This window comes from Bos taurus, chromosome 4 (genome assembly GCF_002263795.3).
Source record: "Bos taurus isolate L1 Dominette 01449 registration number 42190680 breed Hereford chromosome 4, ARS-UCD2.0, whole genome shotgun sequence".
Taxonomy (NCBI): domain Eukaryota; kingdom Metazoa; phylum Chordata; class Mammalia; order Artiodactyla; family Bovidae; genus Bos; species Bos taurus.
In genome coordinates, this window is record NC_037331.1 from 10050301 (window position 1) to 10078236 (window position 27936).

Sequence of the window (27936 nt, forward strand, 5' to 3'; positions counted from 1 at the left end):
CGTTAAGGCTGTAGCCCTGGGTGAGATCTGTGAAAAGCTGAGGTGGGAACACTCAGGATGCTTTCTTAGTGGGGAGGAGGAACAGGAAGGGTCAACAAAGGTGATCACCAGAGACACTCAGGAAAGAGGCGGCAGAGAGCACAATCGTATTCTGATAAGAGGAGTGGAGGAAGAGGGAAATCCTGTGGGATAGCAATTTGACATTACCAGAATTTGAAATGTGCATACATGTGAGAGTTGGACCATAAAGAAGGCTGAACACCAAAGAACTGATCCTTTTGAACTGTGGTGTCGGAGAAGACTCTTGTGAGTCCTTTGGACTGCAAGATCAAACCAGTCCATCCTAGAGGAAATCAACCTTGATTATTCACTAGAAGAAATGATGCTGAAGCTGAAACTCCAATACTTCGGCCACCTGATGCAAAAAGTCGACTCATTAGAAAAGACTCTGATGCTAGGAAAGATTGAGGGCAGGAGGAGAAGGGGACGACAGAGGATGAGATGGTTGGATGGCATCACTGACTTAATGGACATGAGTCTGAGTGAACTCCGGGAGATGGTGGACAGGGAAGCCTGGTGCGCTGCAGCCCACGGGGTCACAAAGAGTTCGACATGACTAAGCAACTGAACAGCAGCAACACTCATTAAAACAACAATGAAACACCACTACACTCTTACTGGACAGGCCAGGATCAACGCTGACAACACGAAGTGCTGCTGAGGGTGTGGAGCAATAGGAACCCTCTCACTGCTGAGGGTGGGAATGTGAGATAGTACAGCCACTTTGGAAAACAAGTTTGGGAGTTTCTTATAAAACTAAACATAAAGACAGAAGAAAACTGCACACGTTATCTTTTGTCTTGGTGATGTCACTTCTTGAAACCTATCCTACAAAAGTATTGTATTTGGGGGAAAAGGTGTAAGTCCAGGATGTTCACTGTAGCCTTCCAAAAAGACTATCCAAAGGTCCATCTTAGGAGACTGGGTAAAATGAACTACTATGTATATTCACACAGTGAAGGTAAGAAAAAGAATAAACAAGCTATATGTTAGATATGGAAAACTGTGTAAGATGAATGGACATAATTAAATGACCGCCCCCCGCCAAAAAAAATTAACTTGTATGGATACTATGTAATACATGTTTACATGTACACAGACAGATGGTTGCATATAAATAGGAAAGGATATGAACATTCATTTCAGTTCAGTTCAGTCACTCAGTCATTTCCAACTCTTTGTGACCCCATGGACTGCAGCGTGCCAGGCCTCCCTCTCCATCACCAATTCCCAGAGTTCACTCAAACTCTTGTCGATTGAGTCGGTGATGCCATCCAGCCATGTCATCCTGTTGTCCCCTTCTCCTCCTGCCCCCAATCCCTCCCAGCATCAGAGTCTTTTCCAATGAGTCAACTCTTCAATGGCATGAGGTGGCCAAAGTACTGGAGTTTCAGCTTAAGCATCAGTCCTTCCAATGAACACCCAGGACTGATCTCCTTTAGGACGGACTGGTTGGATCTCCTTGCAGTCCAAGGGACTCTCAAGAGTCTTCTCCAACACCGCAGTTCAAAAGCATCAATTCAAAAAAAAAACAAACAAACAAACAAACAAACAAAAGCATCAATTCTTCGGCACTCAGCTTTCTTCACAGTCCAACTCTCACATCCATACATGACCACAGGAAAAAGCATAGCCTTGACTAGATGGACCTTTGTTGGCAAAGTAATATCTCTGCTTTTTAATATGCTGTCTAGGTTGATCATAACTTTCCTTCCAAGGAGTAAGCGTCTTTTAATTTCATGGCTGCAGTCACCATCTGCAGTGATTTTGGAGCCGCCCCAAAAAAGTCAGCCAGCCACTGTTTCCACTGCTTCCCCATCTATTTCCCATGAAGTGATGGGACCAGATGCCATGATCTTCGTTTTCTGAATGTTGAGCTTTAAGCCAACTTTTTCACTCTCCTCTTTCACTTTCAACAAGAGGCTTTTTAGTTCCTCTTCACTTTCTGCCATAAGGGTGGTGTCATCTGCATATCTGAGGTTATTGATATTTCTCCTGGCAATCTTGATTCCAGCTTGTGTTTCTTCCAGTCCAGCGTTTCTCATGATGCACTCTGCATATAAGTTAAATAAGCAGGATGACAATGTACAGCCTTGACGTACTCCTTTTCCTATTTGGAACTGATCTGTTGTTCCATGTCCAGTTCTAACTGTTGCTTCCTGACCTGCATACAGGTTTCTCAAGAGGCAGGTCAGGTGGTCTGGTATTCCCATCTCTTTAAAAATTTTCCACAGTTTATTGTGATCCACACAGTCAAAGGCTTTGGTATAGTCAATAAAGCAGAAATAGATGTTTTTCTGGAACTCTCTTGCTTTTTCAAAGATCCAGCAGACGTTGGCAATTTGATCTCTGGTTCCTCTACCTTTTCTGAAACCAGCTTGAACATGTGGAAGTTCACAGTTCATGTATTGGTAAAGCCTGGCTGGGAGAATTTTGAACATTACTTTACTAGCGTGTGAGATGAGTGCAATTGTGCAGTAGTTTGAGTATTCTTTGGCATTGTCTTTCTTTGGGACTGGAATGAAAACTGACCTTTCCCAGTCTTGGGGCCACTGCTGAGTTTTCCAAATTTGCTGGCATATTGAGTGCAGCACTTTCACAGCTTCATCTTTCAGGATTTGAAATAGCTCAACTGGAATTCCATCACCTCCACTAGCTTTGTCCGTAGTGATGCTTTCCAAGGCCCACTTGACTTCACATTCCAGGATGTCTGGCTCTAGGTGAGTGATCACACCATCATGATTATCTGGGTCGTGAAGACCTTTTTTTGTACAGTTCTTCTGTGTATTCTTGCCACCTCTTCTTAACATCTTCTGCTTCTGTTAGGTCCCTACCATTTCTGACCTTTATCGAGCCCATCTTTGCATGAAATGTTTCCTTGGTATCTCTGATTTTCTTGAAGAGATTGCTAGTCTTTCCCATTCTGTTGTTTTCCTCTATTTCTTTGCATTGATCGCTGAGGAAGGCTTTCTTATCTCTCCTTGCTATTCTTTGGAACTCTGCATTCAGATGCTTATATCTTTCCTTTTCTCCTTTTCTTTTAGCTTCTCTTCTTTTCACAGCTATTTGTAAGGCCTCCTCAGGCAGCCATTTTGCTTTTTTGCATTTCTTTTTCTTGGGGATGGTCTTGATCCTTGTCTCCTGTACAATGTCATGAATCTCCATCCATAGTTTTACCAAACTGTTAATAGTGTTTTTTTATGAGAAGAAAGATAACTGAGAAATTTCTCTTTTCATTTTTTTAACCTATCTGGAATGTCTGCATTTTTAAATAATTTTAGCAATTAAAAAAGGATGCAATATGATCATCTCAATAGATACAGAAAAAGCCTTTGACAAAATTCAGCACCTATTTATGATTAAAACTCTACAAAAAATGGGCATAGAAGGAACCTATTTCAACATAGAAAAGGCAATATACGGTACGCCTACAGCAAACATTATTCTCAGTGGTGAAAAACTCAAAGCATTCCCCCTAAGATCAGGAACAAGACAAGGGCGCCCACTTTCACCACTATTATTCAACATACTTCTGGAAATCCTAGCTACAGCAATCAGAGAAGAAAAAATAAATAAATAAAAGGAATCCAGATCAGAAAAGAAGTAAAGCTCTCACTGTTTGCAGATGACATGATACCGTACATAGAAAATCCTAAAGATAGTATTAGAAAATTACTAGAGCTAATCAGCGAATTTAGCAAAGTTGCAGGATACAAAATCAATACACAGAAATCACTTGCATTTCTATATACTAATAATGAAAAATCAGAAAGGGCAATTAAGGAATCAATCCCATTCACCACTGCAACAAAAAGAATTAAATATCTAGGAATAAACTTACCTAAGGAGATGAAAGAACTGTACACAGAAAATTATGACACTAATGAAAGAAATCAAAGATGACATAAACAGATGGACAGATATTCCATGTTCCTGGGTAGGAAGAATCAATATTGTGAAAATGACTCTCCTACCAAATATAATCTACAGATTCAATGTGACCCCTATCAAATTACCAATGGCATTTTTCACAGTACTAGAACAAAAAATTTCACAATTCATATGGAAACACAAAAGACCCTGAATAGCCAAAGCAGTCTTGAGAAAGAAGAATGGAGCTGGAAGATCAAACTTCTTGACTTCAGGTTATACTACAAAGCTACAGTCAGCAAGACAGTATGGTACTGGCACAAAAACAGAAATACAGACCAATGGAACAAGATAGAAAGCCCAGAAATAAACCCATGCACCTATGGGTACCTTATTTTTGACAAAGGAGGCAAGAATATACAATGGGGCAAAGACAGCCTCTTCAATAAATGGAAAACTGGACAGCTACATGTAAAAGAATGAAATTAGATCACTTCCTAACACCATACACAAAGATAAACTCAAAATGGATTAAAGACCTAAATGTAAGACCAGAAACTATAAAACTCTTAGAGGAAAATATAGGATGACATAAATCAAGGCAAGATCCTCTATGACCCACCTCCTAGAGTAAAGGAAATAAAAACAAAAGTAAACAAGTGGGACTTGATTAAACTTAAAAGCTTTTGCACAGCAAAGGAAACTATAAGCAAGATGAAAAGAAAACCCTCAGAATGGGAGAAAATAATAGCAAATGAAACAACTGACAAAGGATTAATTTCCAAAATATACAAGCAGCGCATACAACTCAATACCAAGAAAACAAACAATCCCATCAAAAAGTGGGAAAAAGACCTAAACAGACATTTCTCCAAAGAAGACATACAGATGGCTAACAAACACATGAAAAGAAGCTCAACATCACTCATCATTAGAGAAATGCAAATCAAAACCACAATGAGATTATCACCTCACACCGGTCAGAATGGCCAGCATTAAGAAGTCTACAAACAATAAATGCTGGAGAGGGTGTGAGTAGAAGGAAAGCTTTTGCACTGTTGGTGGGAATGTAAATTGATACAGCCACTATGGAAGACAGTACGGAGATTCGTTAAAAAACTAGGAATAAAACCACCATCAGATCAGATCAGATTCGTCGCTCAGTCATGTCCGACTCTTTGCGACCCCATGAATCACAGCACGCCAGGCCTCCCTGTCCATCACCAACTCCCGGAGTTCATTCAGACTCATGTCCATCGAGTCAGCGATGCCATCCAGCCATCTCATCCTCTGTCGTCCCCTTCTCCTCCTGCCCTCAATCCCTCCCAGCAGCAGAGTCTTTTCCAATGACCCAGCAATCCCACTCCTAGGTATATACCCCGAGGAAACCAGGGTTGAAAAAGACACATGTATCTCATTCTTCATTGCAACACTATTTACAATAGCTAGAACAACTAGATGTCCACCAACAGATAAAAAGAAGTTGTGGTACATATACACAATGGAATATTACTCAGCCATAAAAAGGAATGCATTTGAGTCAGTTCTGATGAGGTGGGTGAAACTAGAGCCTATTATACAGAGTGAAGTGAGTCAGAAAGGGAAAGATAAATATTGTATTCTAACGCACATATACGGAATCTAGAAAAATGGTACTGAAGAGTTTACTTACAGGGCAGCAATGGAGAAACAGACATAGAGAATAGACTTATGGACATGGGGAGAGGGGAGGAAAGGGTGAGATGTATGGAAAGAGTAAAATGGAAACTTACATTACCATATGTGAAATAGGCAGCCAACAGGAATGTGCTGTATGGCTCAGCAAACTCAAACAGGGGCTCTATATCAACCTAGAGGGGTGGGATGGGGAGGAAGATGGGAGGGAGGGTCAAAAGGGAGGGGATATATGTATACCTATGGCTGATTCATGTTGAGGTTTGACAGAAAACAGCAAAATTCTGTAAAGCAATTATCCTTCAATAAAAAGTAAATTAATTAAAAACAGAATGTAGATTAAAAAAACTGATTATAGAAAGATTAGAGTTTTAAAGAAGGGACTGAATCACGTATACAAATGCTACAAATGGACATGCAGAAGAAATTGGAGAAAATGTCTGCAGAAAACCTAGTGAACGGTATCATACAAGTAGTGTCAAATTTCTAAAAACTGCAGAGCAAATTTAAAGCAATCCATGAATATCATATTTTTCTTAAATACAACAGAACTAATAATACTTGGGAACTATAATAAATATAAAGAAAATTTGATTCCTTTAAAAATAGGAGCCATAACCACCAAAGAGAAAGAAACCTGATGAAAAATACAATTTGGATTATGCTATATGTATGATAGCAGCAATATGGCATTTAAAGGTGGTATTTCAGTCCCTGATCCTAAAAACTAAGGAATTATTCTAGAAATAAAATGAGAATAATAGCCATAAAGAAAAGACAAAGATTATATTTTGACTTTGAGTTCAGTTCAGTTCAGTCGCTCAGTTGTCTCCAATTCTTTGCGACCCCATGGAATGCAGCATGCCAGGCCTCCCTGTCCATCACCAGCTCCCAGAGTTCACTCAAATTCATGTCCATTGAGTTGGTGATGCCATCCAACCATCTCATCCTCTGTCATCCCCTTCTCCTCCCACATTCAATCTTTCCCAGCATCAGGGTCTTTTCAAATGAGTCAGCTCTTCACATCAAATGGCCAAAGTATTGGAGTTTCAGCTTCAGCATCAGTCCTTCCAATTAATATTCAGGACTGATCTCCTTTAGGATGGACTGGTTGGATCTCCTTGCAGTCCAAGGGACTCTCAAGAGTCTTCTCCAACACAACAGTTCAAAAGCATCAGTTCTTCGGTGCTCAGCTTTCTTTATGGTCCAACTCTCACATCCATACAGGACTACTGGAAAAACCATAGTTTTAACTAGATGGACCTTTGTTGGCAAAGTAATGTCTCTGCTTTTTAATATGTTGTCTAGGTTGGTCATAGCTCTTCTTCCAAGAAGCAAGCATCTTTTAATTTAATGGCTGCAGTCACCATCTGCAGTGATTTTGGAGCCCCCAAAAATAAAAGTCTGCCACTGTTTCCACTGTTTCCCTGTCTATTTGCCATGAAGTGATGGGACCAGATGCCATGATCTTAGTTTTCTGACTGTTGAATTTTAAGTCACATTTTCACTCTCCTTTTTCACTTTCATCAAGAGGCTCTTTGGTTCCTCTTCACTTTTTGCCATAAGGGTGGTGTCAGCTGCATATCTGAGGTTACTGATATTTTTCCCAGCCATCTTGATTCCAGCTTGTGCTTCGTCCAGCCTAGCATTTCTCATGATGTACTCTGCATATAAGTTAAATAAGCAGGGTGACAATATACAGCCTTGACGTACTCCTTTCCCGATTTGGAATTGGCCTGTTGTTCCATGTCCAGTTCTAACTGTTCTTCTTGTCCTGCATACAGATTTCTTAGGAGGCAGGTCAGATGGTCTGGTATTCCCATCTCTTTAAGAATTTTCCACAGTTTGTTGTGTTTTGACTTACTATACCATTATTAAGGAAAGTTCAAACTTGAAGATGCTTTTCTTATTTCAAATGCGTTATTTACTCAATCTTGTCAAAATCCTAAATGTTTTGCTACATTTTAAATTTCAACTTGCAAGTAATAGTCATGATGATAGTAGCCTATGTGTGTCCAGGTATAAAAGGAACATGTAAGTCTCTCTCTCTCTCTCTTTTTTTTTTCCTGGACAGTTAACACTTTTAAATTCACAAGGGATTAAAAAAAATTTTTTTTTTGTATGTAAGAACCACTGAAAATTAGAGTGGTCAGATAGAGTAGGTAGTTTTTCATGATATATATAATTCTGGAAAGGCTTAAGAAAATGAACTTTAACCTATTAACTTTATGTTAGATTGCAGAAGCTACTTTTGAAAAACCTTGCCATAAACTCATCTGCAAAGTACCTGATTATTTATCTATTTTACACATTAGGGTTGTTTTTTTTTTTTTTTTTGACTTACACAGTTTTCTGAAAGCTGTATCAATTTTTTAAAAAACATAAGATCTAGTTTCTTCTGTAACTCGTGAAAAATTTTCCTCAATTTAATTCATTACTGATAAATCAACTGTTTAACATTGAAAGGGGCTATGTACTGTAGAGCACAGGGAACCCTGCTCAGTGTTATGCAGCAGCCTGGATGGGAGGGGAGTTTGGGGGAAAATGGATACATGCCTATGTATGGCCGAGTCCCTTCGCTGTTTACCTGAAACTATCACAACACTGTCAATCAGGTATACCCGAATATAAAATAAAGGTTTAAAAAAAAAACCAAACAGTGGTTGTGACTAGATCTAGCCCGCTATGACAATAACTAACCAAACCACCTACTTGATGGCCATGCCTCTGAGTAAAAGCAGTCAAATCCTGTTTTTCCAGAATATCATTTAAAAATAAACACAAGATTTAGCAGTGAAACTGATTACTAAAACAAGTTTCATTCCTGATGCTGAAATTTCAAAATGGATGCAGACAGAGACTCTGGTGACACCTTTCAGGAAAGCTGATGTTTGGGGGGGCAGCTTCCCTGTCTTGATCTCACTCAGCACCCCCACCCAAGCCAGCCTCCCTACACCTCTGCTCCCTAGAAACCTCTAACTGGAATGGCCAAAAAATAAAAATGCATTCAGAATTTTCCATAAGCTGGTACGGAAAAACCCCAATGAACTTTTTGGCAAACCCAGTATTTCATCCCTCTCTCTCTCTCTCTCTCTCTCTCTCTCTCTCTCTCTCACACACACACACACACACACACATACACACTCACAGACCAATACCTCGGTGCCTGTGTCCCATTACCTCAATGGATATTTTACAGTTATTCTTTTTAAAATGGAAGGCAAACCAATGGGGGCGTTATCATATGATGGCTAGTCTCTCAAAATCAACAGTATACAAAAGAAGGGCCTAACTTTGTCCTAGAGAATCTTTCAGATTTCAGTGAGGGGGTGGCCTTTCTTGAAGACTAAGTAGTACAAGTTTGCTAGGCTGAAAAAGGGAAGAGCAGTTTAAGCAGAGGGAAGATCTAATGTCTGGAGGCACACAGTCTAATGGCCTGTCCTCGCAAAAGAGAGGAAAGAGGTCTGGAGTGGCAAGATCACGGGGGTGGGCTTGAGGTAGGTGGGAAAAGGGGGTGGAGAAAAAGGTGAGGGCTTCTTTGGTGGCTCAACGGTAAAGAACTCGCCTGCAGTGCAGGAGACCTGGGTTCGATCCCTGGGTCGGGAAGATCCCCTGGAGAAGGAACTGACAACCCACTCCAGTATCCTTGCCTGGGAAATCCCACGGACAGAGAAGCCTGGTGGGCTACAGTCCACGGGGTCGCAAAGAGTCGGACGCAGACTGAGAGCCTAAACAACAACAAGAGAAATGGGAGGGACAGACTGCTTCACTCCACCTTTTAACCCGTGGGCAGTGGGCAGCCCGTGGCACTCCGGGCTCCTCCTCCGGCTCCCCAAGCCGGCTGCTTTCCCACGGTTGGTCCATGCTGCATGGCCCCTCCCACAGCTCCTTTCAATAAGCCAGTCTTGTCTTTCCAGGAAAAAGAAAATCTGGTTTTCTGGTGAACTGGAGTCCTCGTTTTTCTATCCGCTCTGGAAAAGTGGGATTTTACAGTTCAGTCAAGACCTTTTCATGAATATAGATGAAGACCCTCATTTCAGGAACTTACCTCATATACTTTGTAAGAATCTTTTCTATTCTTTAGATAGCTTTTGCGGTAACGTTTCTCATCTGCTTTTTCTAAACTAGTAAAAGCTAGTTTTTTGGAACTAGGTTACAGACCGACTTTGGCCCATTTAACAAGGTCAGACTGTTTATTCTTGACAGAATTCTTTCCCACTGTAAAAAGGTACTTTTAAATGCCACATTCCAAGACCAGTGCCAGTAAACCACTGAAGCATATTTTCCCACAAGAACAGATACCATGTGCGGTCCACACCTCACTGAAATCACCCTGCGTTACATAAGGTGCAGGGAGGCGTCAGCGTCACCGAGGAATCTACCAGCCTCTCTCAGAAAACACGTCCCCACATCTAGAAGCATGCTGACCTTTAAAGAGGAATTCATCAAAATAAAAATGGGAAAGAAGAAAGGGAAGGATGGGTTAGAAATTAAACAAACAAACAAAAAAAAGTTATATAGCAGAAGAGAAATCTTGAAACTTTAGTATCCAAACCTAGAAGCAGGAGAAATTTTTAATCCCTTATTTTGGGCTTTTTATGGTTGAGTGGCTAAATTTATGGCCCCCACTTTTAGATTCTGCCAGCCTTCAAAATAAATATATGAGCAGTGCTAAAGTAAATTCTCCTACGCGTTCCCCTCCTTTCTGTTGGATGTTTCCCTGAGACCTGACGGTAGACTATTCCTCCACAGCCAACTGTAAGCTTTAGCATTCAAATTTATGAGGGGCTTAAAAATCGCCAGTGTCCTTATGATGTTGGGTGTCACAACGTCACTCTCCTTGTGCTCCAATCTGCAGAGAAAAGGAAAACAGAAAGTGGGAGCAGCAAGAGGCACTGTTCAGCAGCCCAGCGAGCATCGGTGATAAACACATTTGAAATATTAGCAATAAAGTCAATACAACAGGAAAGAAAATCCAGCATAACAGAGCGACCGCACACAAGTCTGAGCTGAACTTCTGGAGACAGCTATACAGATCAGGGTTTCCCCGGTGGTTCAATGGTAAAGAACCCGCCTGCCAATGCGGGAGACACAGGAGACCTGAGTTCGCTCCCTGGGTCAGGAAGATCCCCTGCTGAAGGGCATGGCATCCCACTCCAGTAGTCTTGCCTGGAGACTCCTATGGACAGAGGAGCCAGGTGGGCTGCAGTCCACAGGCTCACAAAGAGTTGGGCACAGCTGAAGCAACTTGAACAGGCACACATCCACATAGAGATTAACAGAAACACGTACTTATACTTCTCAAGAACCCAAGTGGACTAAATAAAATGACTAAAGGAAACAGTAACACAGACATTTTCTACCTTTTCCTACAACATTACGGTTCCTTTAAGGATCCCCAAAGACCTTAAATCTTAATTTAAACACACTATACAGTAAATGTACCTGCACAAGTAGGGGAGGAGTAGGAAGGCTTGGGAATCTCAAATAAGGAGGATGAAGCATGGTAATTATTTGAAGGTTAGGACTGGCTGCCTCAACAGATACTCAGAGTGTAACTGCCACTCCCTCAGAGCTCCAGTGACTGTCAGGGAGTGACGCAGTGGGCAACTGGGAAGATTAGCTGAAAGCTGGGTTTAAAATAAACAACAAATCTTTAGATGCTTATCAATGAAGAAGAACTAAAGAGCCTCTTGATGAAAGTAAAAGAGGAAGAGTTAAAGAGTTGGCTTAAAACTCAACAATCAGAAAACTAAGATCATGGCATCTGGTCCCATCTCTTCATGGCAAATAGATGGGGAAACAATGGAAACCGTGACAGACTTTATTTTGGGGGGCTCCAAAATCACTGCAGATGGTGTGATTAAAATACACACAAAATTAAAAGACGCTTGCTCCTTGGAAGAAAAGCTATGACCAACCTAGACAACATATTAAAAAGCAGACATTACTTTGCCAACAAAGGTCTGTCTAGTTAAAGCTATGGTTTTTCCAGTAGTCACATATGGATGTGAGAATAGGACCATAAAGAAAGCTGAGCGCCGAAGAACTGATGCTTTTGAACTGTGGTGTTGGAGAAGACTCTTGAGAATTCCTTGGACAGCAAGGAGATCCAACCAGTCCATCCTAAAGGAAGTCAGTCCTGAATATTCACTGGAAGGACTGATGCTAAAACTGAAACTCCAATACTTTGGCCATCTGATGCAAAGAATTGACTCATCTGAAAAGACCCTCATGCTGGGAAAGATTGAATGTGGGAGGAGAAGGGGATAACAGAGGATGAGATGGTTGGATGGTATCACCAACTCAATGGACATGAATTTGAGTAAACTCTGGGAGCTGGTGATGGACAGGGAGGCCTGGCATGCTGCAGTCCATGCAGTTGCAAAGAGTCAGACAGGACTGAGTGACTGAACTGAACTGAATGATGATGCAATGGTCCCACCAGCAACACGGAAAAAGTAGAGTTGGAAATTTATTCACCGATTCATCTGTAAAAAGAGGGAGTTGTGAAAGAACTTATATTTAAAGAGTAGTGAGAAATGATGGTGTTCAACAATAAGGAATATGTATTTATGAGCATGGGGGTGATTTGCAGGTGGGAAGGAGAGGATGGAGGGGTTGGTGATGGACAGAGAGGCCTGGTGTGCTGCAGTCCATGGGGTCACAAAGAGTTGGACATGACGGAGTCACTGAATTGAACTGAACACAGAAAAAACAAAAAACAACCCTCTGCGTGCCATGCTACCGAGTTGGAATTAATTCTTTAGACAATGGAGAATCATGAGGATTTGTTTCATTCATTCATCACGTGTTTATCAAGTGACTACCATGGGCCAAGAGGGCACTGTAGGAAACTCTAAAATAGTGCAACACCGCAGGCGAGTGAATAAAAACGGCAGTGTTCAACGTAACAGAATTTCAGTGACACTTCTCAACTCAGGAACTTGTACTAGGAGACGAGCCAAGCCCAAGCAAACTGAAGATATTCCTATCTTTCCCCGCCTTACAAGGGAGCAAGCAGCGGTATCTGCAAAACACCAGAAGTGACATATCCTAAGAATTAGAGAGGATGTGAAAATCCAAGTTATAGAGACATTGTTTTCTACTCAATTCTAAGGACCGCGTCTCATACTCTGCTGAAGGGACATGACAGGACAGTTGTGTTAAGGGAATTTAGGGGCGATGGGATAATCATTCCCATACGAATATTAAATGGAAGAGGCAACGAAATGTTTCCAGCTTCTGGATCCCTAAGAAACCCTCTGTTTGCAAAACCTCTCTAAAGCACTTGGACTCCAAAACGTTAGAACAATGGTTGGTCTTTACACTCAAACCTGGCCTCGAGCTTCTGAGATTTGGGCATCCCCTGTGGCTCAGACAGTAAAAAATCTGCCTGTAATGCAGAAGACCAGGCTTTGATCCTTGGGTCGGGAAGATCTCCCAGAAAAGGGAAGGGCAACCCATTCCAGTATTCCTGTCTGGAGAACTCCATGGATAGAGGAGCCTGGCGGGCTACAGTCCATGAGGTCACAGAGTCAGACTCGACTGAGTGACTCACCTTTAAGCCATCATTCAACTTACTTCTGAGACCTGAATGGCCTCACACAGGGTAGACACGGGCAGGATGAATGTAGATAACCAGGTGACAAGCAGACCCTGTCTATATCATACCTTGATGAGGGGGCCGAACAGATGTATGGAGGAAGCAAAACAGCTTCCAGGCAGTAGCATTACAGTTAAACTGTTTTTGTCCAGAACTAATTTTCAGCAGTGATCGCTTACGAAGGAGCTGCAATCAAATGAACGTCTATCTTTTACAAACAAGGAAAGCAGTCATTTGATGGACTGAGCAAGAAGAGTCGGTGCGATGCGATAGGCACCCACAGGCACGCCACGGCGGCATCCTGTACGGTGAGGAATACAGGCTCTTTCTTCAGGGAAGGTGCTCACCGTGGTCAACAGCATCTGCCTTTACCCCACAGGCAGAGACTACCCATCAGATGGTAACTGGAAATGTGTTTGATTGCCACTGAGAAAGCGTAACGGAGGATCTGGCTGGCTTCGCGTGTTTGTCTTGGCTCTGGCCTTTTCCACGTCCCCAGCCCTGGGAACCCTAAGGAAAAACGTGTCCTGTTCCCAAGCCGTGGGTACTGCCCCATTGTGCTCCGCTTCCCTCGCTGGTGAAAGTGAAAACGAAGGCGGCACAAGCGCTCCATTGTGAGCTGGGAAACACGCACTGGCGACTGGAGGCGTTCACAACAGACCTGGCTGTCTCTCGGCGAGCGGAGGTCGAACGGGGCGGGAGCCACGGGAGCCTGGCGAGGTGCGTCCTGCCCTTTCGCCGAGGTGCCCTGGCGACAGGCTTTGGGTTTTTTCCATTATACTCGGTTCACGCCTTTGCCCTGATTTACTCAGTATGCACTGGCAGGCTTTGCAGGCTTCTGTGGGAGCAACTCGGCTGCCCGAGGAGGCACAGACCCTGCCAGGTCTCCATAGTAAATACAACACGCACGGAGAGGAAACAAGCATAAACAATTTATTTTCTCCTGTAAAAGATGACATTGTTCTCTGATCTTGGGTCTGGCTTCCCTTTGCCGGCTTCGTGGTGCCAGCTGTCGAGTGAGCTATCCCAAACAGAAACGGACAAAATGAGCACAGAGTGCAGGACGGGCACCTCCATGGGGCCTGCACCCAGGGAGGATGCTGGCGGCCTCTCAGCATCTCCCATCCTGGAGGGCGTGAGCGGGGAGGGCTTCCCTGACCCAAGGGCTTTGCAGCATTCTGCCCTTCTCCCTTGTTGCACTTTTCTCTGTTTCTAACTCTACACTTCTTGGCATGACTAACTGATTAAGATCTGCCTCCCCATTTTGAGCTCCATGAGAGCAAGACCTCGTCCACTTCTGCTCCCCACGGTCCCTCGGATTCACCGACAGTGCTTGGCACGTGGAAAGCGATCAGGATCTGCTGACTGAATGTCACAACTCCATTAACTTTCTACCCTCGGGTTATCAAAGACTTTCTGAATCCACAAGGTTTCTTTCGTGTTTACTAAGCGCTACCCACAGGCTTCCGAGGAGGCGCAAAGGACCTGCCTGACAAAGGAGAAGATGTAAGAGACTCAGAGTCGATCCCTAGGTCGGGAAGACCCCCGGAGGAGAGTGTGGCAACCCACCCTAGTATTCTTGCCCAGAGAATCCCATGGTCAGAGGAGTCTGGTGGACTATACAGCCCAAGGGGTCACGAAGAGTTGGATATGACTGAAGTGACCTGGCACTCATGCTCGCATGCAATTGCTACCCATGTGGGCACCGGAAGAGGAAAACACCAGAGGCGTAAGGAGATGATGTAAGCAATTGGGATTTTTTCTAATTCTTGTGGAGTGATTTTAAATATGGAAATTTTGGGAGTCTTATCAGTTTCATATAAAAAAAAATCCCCAAGTGAATTTTTGTAATCCATATAATTATCAAAACAGTCTTCCCATGTTTCCTATTTAGTTGTTATCTTTTACTTCTACAGAGAGGAAGGTGCTTTCATATGCTTACATATGTCCTTTAATAGGAAAGATAATACAGAAAAAAGGAACTTTTGAGAAGGAGAATGTGATTCACTTAGTAAGAATTTTTATTAAGTCACTGAAGACAGAATATTCTCATTCTTCCATATGATACAAAGTGGATTTTTTCCCTCCAAACTGTGTGGTAGGCACAGGCATTTGGAGGAAAAATGCGAATTCTCCCATTTGTCTAATGATTGGATAAAGGTGCCCCCAAAACACTGAAAAGGCACTGTAATACTTATTGTTCACCGAAGAACAGAAATTCGTTTATGGCAGGGCGATTCTGGACTTCATCCCAGCATGAGAAGTTACTGATGCCCCAAAAGGAACGAGCTCATTTTAGGCTGTAGCCTTCTCTCTACCCACAGGTGGCATCATGGTGACTGCCCTGAGGAGTGACTCACTCTAACTGCATAGATGTGGCCATTACATCTGGATATAAAAACATCAACCCTGGCACCGCCAAAGTACTGGAGTTTCAGCTTTAGCATCATTCCTTCCAAAGAAATCCCAGGGCTGATCTCCTTCAGAATGGACTGGTTGGATCTCCTTGCAGTCCAAGGGACTCTCAAGAGTCTTCTCCAACACCACAGTTCAAAAGCATCAATTCTTCGGTGCTCAGCTTTCTTCACAGTCCAACTCTCACATCCATACATGACCACAGGAAAAACCATAGCCTTGACTAGACGAACCTTTGTTGGCAAAGTAATGTCTCTGCTTTTGAATATGCTATCTAGGGTGGTCATAACTTTCCTTCCAAGGAGTAAGCATCTTTTAATTTCATGGCTGCAGTCACCATCTGTAGTGATTTTGGAGCCCAGAAAAATAAAGTCTGACACTGTTTCCACTGTTTCCCCATCTATTTCCCATGAAGTGATGGGACCAGATGCCATGATCTTAGTTTTCTGAATGTTGAGCTTTAAGCCAACTTTTTCACTCTCCACTTTCACTTTCATCAAGAGGCTTTTTAGTTCCTCTTCACTTTCTGCCATAAGGGTGGTGTCACCTGCATATCTAAGGTTATTGGTATTTCTCCCGGCAATCTTGATTCCAGCTTGTGTTTCTTCCAGTCCAGCATTTCTCATAAAGGCTGTATATTGTCACCCTGTTTATTTAACTTATATGCAGAGAACTGCCATATGACCCAGCAATTCCACTGCTGGGCATACACACCGAGGAAACCAGAATTGAAAGAGACGTGTATCCCAATGTTCATCACAGCACTGTTTACAACAGCCAGGACATGGAAGCAACCTAGATGTCCATTGGCAGACAAATGGATAAGAAAGCTGTGGTACATATACACAATGGAATATTACTCAGCTATTAAAACGAATGCATATGAATCAGTTCTAATGAGGTAGATGAAACTGGAGCCTATTATACAGAGTGAAGTAAGTCAGACAGAAAAACACCAACACAGTATATTAACACATATATATGGAATTTAGAAAGATGGTAACGATGACCCTGTATGCGAGACAGCAAAAGAGACACAGATGTAAAGAACAGACTTTCGGACTCAGTGAGAGAAGGTGAGGGTGGGATGATTTGAGAGAACTGCACTGAAACGTGTATTACCATATGTAAAACAGATGGCCAATCTGAGTTTGTGCATGAAGCACGGCACCCAAAGCTGGTGCTCTAGGACAACCCAGAGGCGTAGGGTGGGGATGCAGGTGGGAGGGGAGTTCAGGATGGTGGGGGGAGGGGAGGGGAACACATGTATACCTGTGGCCGATTGATGTTGATGTACGGGAAACCCACCAAAATAAAGTAATTCTCTTCCAATTAAAACAAATTAATTAAAAAACAAACAAAACAAAAAGTCCATGTGTGCGTGTTTGCTCAGTGTTGTATGACCCTTTGAGACCCCACGAACTACAGCCCGCTAGGCTCCTCTGCCCATGGAATTCTCCAGGCAAGAATACCGGAGTGGGCTGCCATGCCCTGCTCCAGTGGAATCTTCCCGACCCGGGGATCGAACCCACGTCTCCTGTGTCTCCTGCATTGGCAGGCAGATTCTTTACCACTATGACACCTGGGAAGCCCTGAAAATGTACATGCTTTAATTAAAAAATAATTATTGCTAAGAAATCCTGCCTTCTGCAGCACATAATGTTTTTGAAATAGTAACATCACAGATCACCAAAACAAATATTCAATTTAAGACTGAAACAGCTGGAAAATATTGCCAGAGTTACAAAAAAGTGACACAGAGACATTAACTGAACAAACGCTGTTGGAAAACGGTGCTATAATGCAGGATCACCACAAAGCGCCCATTTGTAAAACATGCAACATCTGCTAAACGCAATAGAGCGAGGCGAATAAAATGAGGTATGCCTGTATTCTTGAAATCCATCTGCCACAAGATTATATATAACCGCATGGGGCATGATTTGTACAGGTCCCTTACGTACAATGGAAAGAAGCTCCCTTGGACCTGTTCTCTGGTTTTCCACAAATGTAGTTATTTCATTACAGGTCGCAGAATTTGATTTTCAGGGTTTCAGAAACAGTTCTTCACCAGGCTCTGAGTATAATGGGCCCCACTTCTCTTCACCTTCCCAGCTCCTCCCTGCAGAACAAGAGGCCTCATGTACGTGCTTACGGCCACCCCCATCTGCATGTCCCCATCCTGCCCAACGTCTGCAAGCTACTGCCCCTTAGGCGTGTGGCGAGCACACAGGTGGCCCGATGTGCTTTTAGGAAGAAGAGAAGAGCTTGTGCGATTCCCATTCGGTCAGGGAACTCCAAAGCCTTGCGTTTAGCTGGCTGAGCGTGGGGGTCTCAGACTCTGAGAGGTATCTGGATTCTGTCCTCATCAAGAGAGGCGTGGCTAGAGCAGGGCCAGTGCTGGCTCCTCCAAATTGTGAAACCCAGGCCACGGGACCCTCCTGCCTGGTTCTAAGGTCTTCACTGTAGCCATCCACATGTTGATTCTGTACAATTTACAGAAACAAGTATAAACCACTTTTCCCTTTGAGGTTACATGTACATACCTGATTGTATACTGAATAGCAAAACCCCAATTCTTCCTAAGACACCTTTGTGTCATGGGGAAGGCACCCAGTTAAGGGCACTTAATTGTTGTTGAGTTACTAAGTCGTGTCTGACTCTGCAACCCCTTGGACTGTAGCCCACCACGCTCCTTCCTCTGTCCATGGGATTTCCCAGGCAAGAATACTGAAGTGGGTTGCCATTTCCATCTCCAGGGGACCCTTCCTGACCCAAGAATTGAATTCGAGTCTCCTGCATTGGCAGGCGGATTCTTTACCACTGAACCACCAGGGAAGCCCTAAAGGCACATAAGCCTCCTCCTTATCAGATGAAGACAAGCCAAACCAGATCGTTTGCCCCTATGTTACACCAACTTCAGCCACAACTAGAGTCTAGACTTATGACTGTCCTAAATTAATTTCTACCCCAAAGGCCCACTCCTTTAAGGAACTTACAGCTTGATAAACAAAATCCCTAAATAATTACAAACAAGACAGAAAAGTCTTACGAAAGGCATTAATGTTTCTCTGGAAATAATGCGGGAGGAAGGTGGGATTAATTGCTGAGGGGGTACCAAAAGGGGAAATCTGAGTCCGGCTTTGGAACAGAAGTAGTGTATTAGTGTTTCTCATGGTTGTAAAATGTCAGTTTCCAATCAGTTAACTTGAAATTTCTTTAACATTCCACAAATCAAGTTGATTCCCAGTTCCTGTATGACATAACCCACTAAAATATGCATATTTCCAGGAAGTGGAATGTAGTCTTTTTCTCTTTGAGAAATGCAAAAAAAACACAAACAAACAAACAAAAAAACCCCAAAATATCAGTTCATTCTGAAAAAAACAATTCCAAGTCTAGTGTCACCATGTGTATGCAAACCAATGTATCACTACAGAAATGGATTTTCCCTTAAAAAGAAAAATATCGAACAGTGGGAAAAAATTTAATGCAGCATTCTACAGGAATCATACTCTTTATTCTTAACATTAAATTTCAGCTACTACTGTTTCAAGTAAAATCTCAATTTGTTCCAGTGTCTTTTCTGATTGCTAATCCTTTTTAGTTCATGTCACATAAGAATTATTTTATGTCACATAAGAAGTATAGAGTATACAGTACAAGCTAGATACTGAAAAATCAGGTATTTATGACTGCCTTTCCCCTTTTCTGTACGAAATCATTTGTCTCCATTTTCCTGTCTGAACATATCAACTTTCAGGGAGAATGGAATGTTAATTGGTGTTACGCACAAGCTGGGCTATCATTCCTCAAATTTAAGAAGAAGAAAAAAAAAAAATCAAAACAAACCCAACTGGGTTTCCTGTTTTTATTTACGGTTTTCAGTGCCCCGTTGAGGGGGGATTAAAATAAAGTGGCTCAGTTATGGCTCATCCTTCCTTCAATTAATCTACCCTAGGAGACCAGTTCCTTCTATCATCTGTCCAGATCGCAAAGCCTATTCAAGCTTCTCCCCAGGGCCCCGAAACAACATACAAAACTACTTCCTAGGGAAGCCGCAGCCACCTCACCCTTCCCACTGGGCAAACACACAGACTCAGCCCTTTGTGGTGTGATTATATAAGCATACAAGGGCTCCCTTGACACCACCCAAATCGGAGATGTGTCCTTTAAACACCATTTTGTGCCCACTCTTCTCAAAAGTGACAGTGTGTGTTGGGCCAACAGGAAACAAGAATGCTTCTCTCTCAACAGTGGTGACGCATTCAAAGGAATCTTCTGTAAAAAAAAACTCTCTTGCCCTAGGTACAGTGTAGAACACTGGGAACCACGCGATCTGACATGTACCAGGTTCCAGCATCTGTATTTCGGGGATGAGGAAGCAGAATACTTTTGCAAATTGAGTGTTTTTTATAAGGCAAGTTCTCTCCGAGAATTTCCAACTCCCCTCCTGAATGTCTACTTCTCAGCTGGGGCATTACTGGAATTTGTGGAGGCAATTCTTTGTTAAGCAGAATATTAGCTACCTTGCAGCTGCCTCCACCCCCCAAGTTATGATGACCAAAGATGCTGTCATACATTTCTCAACCACGTTTCCCCTCCCCCCTCCCTCCAGCGCCACCCTTGACTGAGAAACACTTTGAGGCTAAAAGACGGACGATACAGTAATATACATGTTTCAATGCTATTCTCTCAAATCATCCCACCCTCACCTTCTCCCACAGAGTCCAAAAGAGACTTTATATCTGCATTTCTTTTGCTGTCTCGCATATAGGGTCGTCGTGACCATCTTGAAACATGTATGTTACCATATGTGAAATAGATCACCAGTCCAAGTTTGATGCATGAAATGGGGCACTCAAAGCTGGTGCACTGGGACAACCCAGAGGGATGGGATGGGGAGGGAGGTGGGAGGGGGGATTCAGGACGGGGGACACATGCACACCCATGGCCGATTCATGTCAATATACGGCAAAAACCACCACAATACTGTACAGTTATTAGCCTCCAATTAAAATAAATTAATTCATTTAAAAAAAGATGGATAATACGTAGACAATGGCCTATTGACTCATGAAGATTCTTTTACTTAAGGCTTAATCTAAAGCTTTAGGGGCAATGTTAGTAGCGTTCATGGAATCAAAAGGATTCTCCGAGTCCACATCCAAACGTCCATGTCCTGCCCCGAATACATAGCCCAGCAAAGGGACATTCCCTGGCTTTAAAAAAAAAAAAAAAAAAAATCTATGCATGAATTCACTGTATGTAAAACAGGCCCTTCAAAGACAAGGATTTATTAGTGCTTACTTCCAGACTCCTGTTGTATATTTTGGGTGCATTTTCACCAAAATTCATCTCGGAAACAATGAACTACATTAGGAGAAACAGAAGCTAACCAAAGTCAGCGGATTATGGTTTTATGAGACAAAAAATCCAGATTACAACTGTCCTTCTTCGCCAAAATAGAGCCTGTGGGTCTGCGCTTGTGTTTCGGCTTGGAGGAAGGCGTCCCGTGGAGGGGTGGTGCTGCCTGTTCCTGGATCACCCAAGTTCACCGTGAATTCAATCTCTTCTTCACAGTCGACACCACAGCCTCACAGGAGTGCTTTCGCACACGTGTGCAGGTACCTGACTGTTTCTCAGGCTAGGATAGGGATATGTTCTTGGTGCTGTCTTCTCCCTGACCTCGAGCTGTGTCTCCCCAGACACGACATATGCAGCTCTGAAAACAGTGGTTATGGCAAAAAGCCATATGGCAAAACCATTGGGAAACTTGTAACTGATTCCTTTCTAGTGGCTAAGAAGCAACGGTCTATTTCTGCAATGGGTTCTGTCCACAACAAGCCCAGCCCGGATGTGTCTGCAGTGGTAAGCAGAACACTCTCTTCCTACAGCCCGCCATATAAAAAGTGCAAAGACATTCTGTCCACAAACTGACCACGGGCAGTAATAACATTAGGGGCCTGGAATGGGGGCAGTCTGTCATTCCAAAGAGGAAAATGAAGTTGAAGGAAAGAACAGTGCTTTCTCACTCACCACTGAGGTAAGAGCCATCTGAAAACTGTAGATGCGAGCAAGGCCGAAGTCAGCCAGCTTTATTTGTCCACTGCTGGTCACCAGAATGTTCTGTGGTTTTAGATCACGATGCACCACTCGGTGAGAATGAAGAAAGTCCAGGCCTCGGAGAAGCTGAAACATCATATCCTAAATAAAACCAAGAAACAAAATCAATCATTTGCCAAAAGAGAAATTCAACATGCTGAATTCTCAGTACTTAGAATAGTATTTGGCACATATAAAGCATTTGATAAACACCTGCTGAATGAATGAATCTGTCTCCCTTTCTACCGCTCCACTCTCCCATGCTCAACATTACTACAAAAAGTGCCACTCTCCACCCATATTTTATTAATGAAAGGATGATTTAAAAATAATTTCAGGGACTTCCCTGGTGGTCCAGTGGCTAAGACTGTACTCCCAGTGCAGGGAGCTCAGGTTTGATCCCTGGTCAGGGAACTAGATCCCACATGCCACAATTAAAAAGTTCAAATGCCTCAACTAAAGATCCCATGTGCTGCAACTAAGGCCTGGTGAAGCCAAAAAAAAAAAAAAAAGTTCCAGATGACATAGGAAATATTCTGGAAGGATACATACTAAACTGGTGTCCAGGGTTAATGGCGGGGAGAGAAAGTAGTTGGCAAGAGAGGGACATTTTTCACTTCACATACTTTTTTATGATTTAACACATGATTTCAACAATTAAAATCCAGTAAACGATGATAACAGCAATGGTAGTTCCTAATATTTTTATAGCACCTATTATTCAGCAGTCACTATGTGTCAAGTCCTGCTTTAGTAATTCACTTAATCCATACCACAACACTGAGGTAAATAATATTATCAACCCATTTCACAGGTCAAGAAGCTGATACATAGTAGGTGTATGTAATCAGCCCGAAGTAACACCACTAGCAAAAAAAAAAACCAGAGTGTTGATTTGAACCAGAGTCCAGGAAAACTGGATTCTAACTCCCGAGGCACTCCTTTATTAGATCAAAGATCATACGAGTATGGAAAACCAGGTAAGCAGTTTTACCTCACCAAGCCTCACTTTTTCTGTCCATAAAACAGGAAAGTGACAAAACCTGCAGCACAGGATCACTGCTCGTAAAGCATCCACCGCAGTGAGCACTTGCTGCTGGCAGAGTCAGGCAGCACGGAGGCATCTGGACCAACGTCGCACCTTCTTCTCATTTTAGAACTTACAAAAGCAGGTACAATGTTTTAAACTCAGAGGCAGTGTCGGATGGCAGGAATTTAAGATAGTGAACGTGATATGACCCTTGGAAATCTGGAGGCTCACAAGACTGACCTACCCCACGTAACACTGTGAGAATGCGGTAAAGGGAGGATGGAATTAATTAGGCTCTCGTAAGGGCTAGAAAAATGCTTAGGCAGCATCAGGGGCTTCAGAGCCGGGAGGGGCGGTGAGCACACACTTGTTCATCAGTTGGGCTCTATTTGGTTACTGGCTTATAGTTCTGGTATTTTCTTCAGGGGAGTTCTACCTTCCTGGCTTATTCTAAACCAAAGCCTGAGTTTTCCACCTATAAAAAGGAGAAAATGGGGCTTACTTTTCATAATACGAGATTTAAACGAAGTAATGCATGTGAAGAGGTTGTGTAGTTTGCAGGAAACAAATGATCATCGGTGAAGTGTCTCGTTTCCTAGGGGAGACCGAGTCAGAAATGACCAGAGGAAACGTGGCCACTGTCACAAGGCCAGCGGACAAAGCACCAAGTGGGGATGACACAGGTGAACTGGAATTCTTTCTGAGAGCCACCTAAACGGGCCTGATGAACTGGCCGGGGTCACCTTCTAAGTTTCCAAAGACGAAAAGATCAGACCGCACTGCTGAGGGACAGTGGTCCAGGACTTAAGAACCACTGAGGGTAAAGCAACTTGCAACGAATAAACGAGAGTGTGAAAGTGAAGCACAAAATGTTAATGAAAGCAATCTTCTGTGGCACACAAGTCGTTATTGGAAACACATGCACACGACTTGCAAGCAGTGGATTTTAAACAGCATGACTAAACTAAAGTAATGCCATCCTGGCTTGCCATCTTTAGCTTCTTATACACTAAGCACCAACCCTTTCAAACAGTACCAAGAATAAATGTGCTTGATTCATGTTTCAGTGTTCAAACAGTGTAAGCAGCCAATGAGTAGAATAAATACGTAAAAATCTGAACCAAGTAATTACTAACAAGGCCCATCTAAATTTATATGTTGGAGAAGGCAATAGCACCCCACTCCAGTACTCTTGCCTGGAAAATCCCATGGATGGAGGAGCCTGGTAGGCTGAAGTCCATGGGGTCGCTAAGAGTCGGACATGACTGAGCGACTTCACTTTCACTTTTCACTTTCATGCATTGGAGAAGGAAATGGCAACCCACTCCAGTGTTCTTGCCTGAAGAATTCCAGGGACGGGGGAGCCTGGTGGGCCGCTGTGTATGGGGTCGCACAGAGTTGGACACGACTGAAGCGACTTAGCAGCAGCAGCAGCAAATTTATATGTTGGAGAAGACTCTTGAGAGTCCCTTGGACTTCAAGGAGATCCAACCAGTCCATCCTAAAGGAGATCAGTCCTGGGTGTTCATTGGAAAGACTGATGTTGAAGCTGAAACTCCAATACTTTGGCCACCTGATTCGAAGAGCTGACTCATTTGAAAAGACCCTGATGTTGGGAAAGATTGAGGGCAGGAGAAGGAGATGATAAGGGATGAGATGGTTGGATGGCTTTACCGACTCCATGGACATGGGTGTGGGTAGACTCCGGCAGTTGATGATGGACAGGGAGGCCTGGTGTGCTGCGGTCCATGGGGTTGCAAAGAGTCAGACACAACTGAGTGACTGAACTGAAATGAAATTTATAAAAAGCCTGAACTGTGTGCTGCGCTTAGTCACTCCGTCATGTCCGACTCTGCAGCTCTACGGACTGCAGCCCACCAGTCTCCTCTGTCTATGGGGATTCTCCAGGCAAGAATACTGGAGTGGGTTGCCAAGCCCTCCTCCAAGGAGATCTTCCCAGCCCAGGGATTGAACCCAGGTCCCCCACATTGGAGGCGGATTCTTTACTGACTGAGCCACCTAAGTTTAAATACATGTATACTGCTTTCATTTGTGTATTTATACAGCCCTGGTGGCTCAGCTGGTAAAGAATCCGCCTGCAGCACAGAAGACCCCGGTTTGACTCCTGGATTGTGAAGATCCCCTGGAGAAGGAAACAGCTGCCCACTCTAGTATTCTGGCCTGGAGAATTCCAGGACTATATAGTCCATGAGGTCACAAAGAGTCAGACACGACTAAGAGACTTTCACTTCACAGCACATACTATATTTTTCTTAGTTATAAAATTGGTCCATGCTTAATGCATGTAGAAATATTTTTTAAAAATTCATTAAAAGTCCAGAGGAAGAAAAAAATCATGCAAAACACCACCACTCAGAAAACAGAGAAAACTCTACTGTTAAATAACTTTGTCTTTCATGTCTTTTAAACAGATACTGGTATATCTGCAGGTGTAAATATATTATAATTCTATTTAATACTGAAGCATTATATATAAAATATATCATATATACTACATATCAATATATATAACATTAATATAGAAATATAACACATTTTAAAATAGAAATTGTTATTATTCAGTACACATTTTATAGTTGCTTTATAAAGATTTAACAATTCATTTTGAATATTTTGCCACTTCAACAAAATTCCTCTAAAATCTAACTCTTTTATACAATATGATTTTTAGTGGCTGCATAGTTTTCCTTCTATGCCATAATCACTATTATTTGGTTTTAGGTTGTGTTATTTTGCTACTTATTCTAAGAGTGTAGGTCTCCTCTATTTAAAGGCAAATGTAGATAAAAATGACTTGTTAACATCATACGAAAGCACAGTTTAGGCAGTGAGAACATGTACACTGGTCTAACGTTTGATTCCATGTAAATGACACCTATGTATAAAGAGTTGGTTCTATGTAAGAATCACCACTCTTTAGATTTTATCAGGCTACTTAATTTTTTTTGGTTAGCAAACTGGGTTTTCTTTTAAACCCAAAACATCCAGCTACAATTACAGTTTCGAACTAGCGAACTTTGAGTTAATGATTTTTTTTTTTTAATTGCCAAAAATCTTGTTTCCTTCACTAATTCCAATGCATCGATGCACTGGAGCATGACAGACTTGCAACTCTGGTCACAAATAAGAATAAGAACTCTGGTCCCAATTTCTGAGAATTATATGAATGAATGAACTGTAACACTAAACAAAGAAAGGAAAAAAAACACCTTTCCTTCAGCATCGCAAGTGCTTTGATCAAAGACATCTGAAAGGACTCTCTACTTAGGCTTATTATCTGTTCCATCTCAATTTATAGTATCGTGAGACATACTTTTAAATTAGCTCCTCAAGATTTTAATCTAAATTAATCTGTCTTATACAAGACTCAAATATTTCACAGTAATCCCAGTGATGCAATGCAATGAGACTACGGATACTGCCAATTAAGTTAAACACAGGTTTAAAGCCTTTTAATGTTACAGTGCCCAGTTCTGGCATAAAAGGTTTGAATGTCTAGTCCCACTGACGATAAACAGTCACTGGGGGCCCCCATTCTGTCTTTCTGAAACATGTGACGTGGGCGCCTGTTTCAACAGGACACCATCCTGGAATGAAGTCTGGCTCCTAGAGACTTCAGATGGGGTTTCGTCCTTGGCAACTCCCTTAAAAAGACTCCGGACTTCAGTCTGAACACCAGAAGTCTTCAAAGCCTTGTAACAACCATTAGTTTCTCTTAGGCGTTCTAGAGCTCTAATTCTCTTATTTCTTGAAAACAAGCAAACTGAAAATCTACCTCAAGCTTTTTTAATGGGAAAAAGTTTTATCATTGGGTCTTTTTTTCCCAGCGGTGAAAAAAGTAGTTTCAAAAGACACTTAAAACACCAACTTACATACCATAAAGTAAATCACAGAAATGACAGCTCTCAATAGACAATTCTGGACTTTTGGATAGATCTACTTAAACCTAAGCAATGTATTCACACCCTCGGGTTTCAGCAACAAAAATACGTCAGTAGTTCATTGATTTAAACAGTTAAGACATATACAGCTTGTACAAAGTTAATTACTTTTTTCTCCTATTCTAAACCCCAGTCTTTTCAAATTTGTTATCCACGTTTTAACAGAGGTGTCTTTATAAACGATTTGTTGTTTCGTACAAAGATCTATCTAGTTTGTTTCTTACGAAGGATGTTAGAGGAATCGCACAGACCAACACAACAAAGGTTTTTGTGTTTTTTTTTTTTTAACAACACTAAACCAATAACATGTTGACTTGCCTGCAGTGCAGGAGAGTCGGGTTCAACTCGTGGGTCGGGAAGATCCCCTGGAGGAGGGCACGGCAACCCACTCCAGTATCCTTGCCTAGGAGATTCCAGGGACAGAGGAGCCTGGCGGGCCACAGAGAGGCAGACCCGACTGAGCGACTAACACCACACACTACACTACAATTATAAGAACAGACTTAGACCCCATGACGACAAAATCATAAAGCAGAGGACTATCGGCAACGCGGAGGGCCAGTCTCAGGATCTCTTTTTCCTCTTTTTGTTGATTACAAGTATATATATTGTTAAGCTATATATATTGTGGTATATATATTATGGTATAAGTATATATATTGTGGTAAGCTATACATAAAATTTCCCACCTTAACCAATGTCAAGTGTATAGTTTAGTAGTAAGTATATTCAAACTGCTGTATAACCAATCTCCTGAACTTATCTATCTTGCAAAACTCAAACTCTACTCTATACCCACTAAACAACTCTTTATTGCTCCCTTCCTCCCAGACCCTGGCAACCACTCCTCTACTCTCTGTTTCCACGAATCCGGCCACTCTAGATACCTCATGTAAGTGGCATCATAACGTATTTGTTCTTGTGACTGGCTTATTTCATTTAGTGTAATGTCCTCAAAGTTCATCCGTGTTGTAGCGTGCGTCAGAGTTTTCTTCCTTTTAAAGCTGAATGATATTCCACTGTCTGGATTGATGACATTTTGCTTATCCATTCATCTGCTGAAGGATGAACTTGTATTATTTTGGTTGCTGTAAGAATATGCTACGAATGTAGGTATATAAATGTAAGTATCTCTTTGTGACCCTGCTTTCAATAATTTCGGGTATACAGGCCCACAAGTGGACTGCTGAGTCTAGTCCTAGGATCACGGTTCT

The 27936-nt window shown here is 42.4% G+C and overlaps 1 protein-coding gene across 6 annotated transcripts in view; it reads right to left on the reverse strand.

Annotated features, from left to right (window-relative positions):
* Positions 1-27936, reverse strand: part of CDK6 (cyclin dependent kinase 6) — a 260451-nt gene that overhangs the window by 120777 nt on the left and 111738 nt on the right. For all 6 annotated transcript variants that reach the window (XM_005205136.5, XM_005205138.5, XM_005205137.5 and 3 more), the window contains 1 exon segment: positions 21665-21832. In XM_005205136.5, coding sequence (XP_005205193.1) covers positions 21665-21832 — 168 coding nt within the window.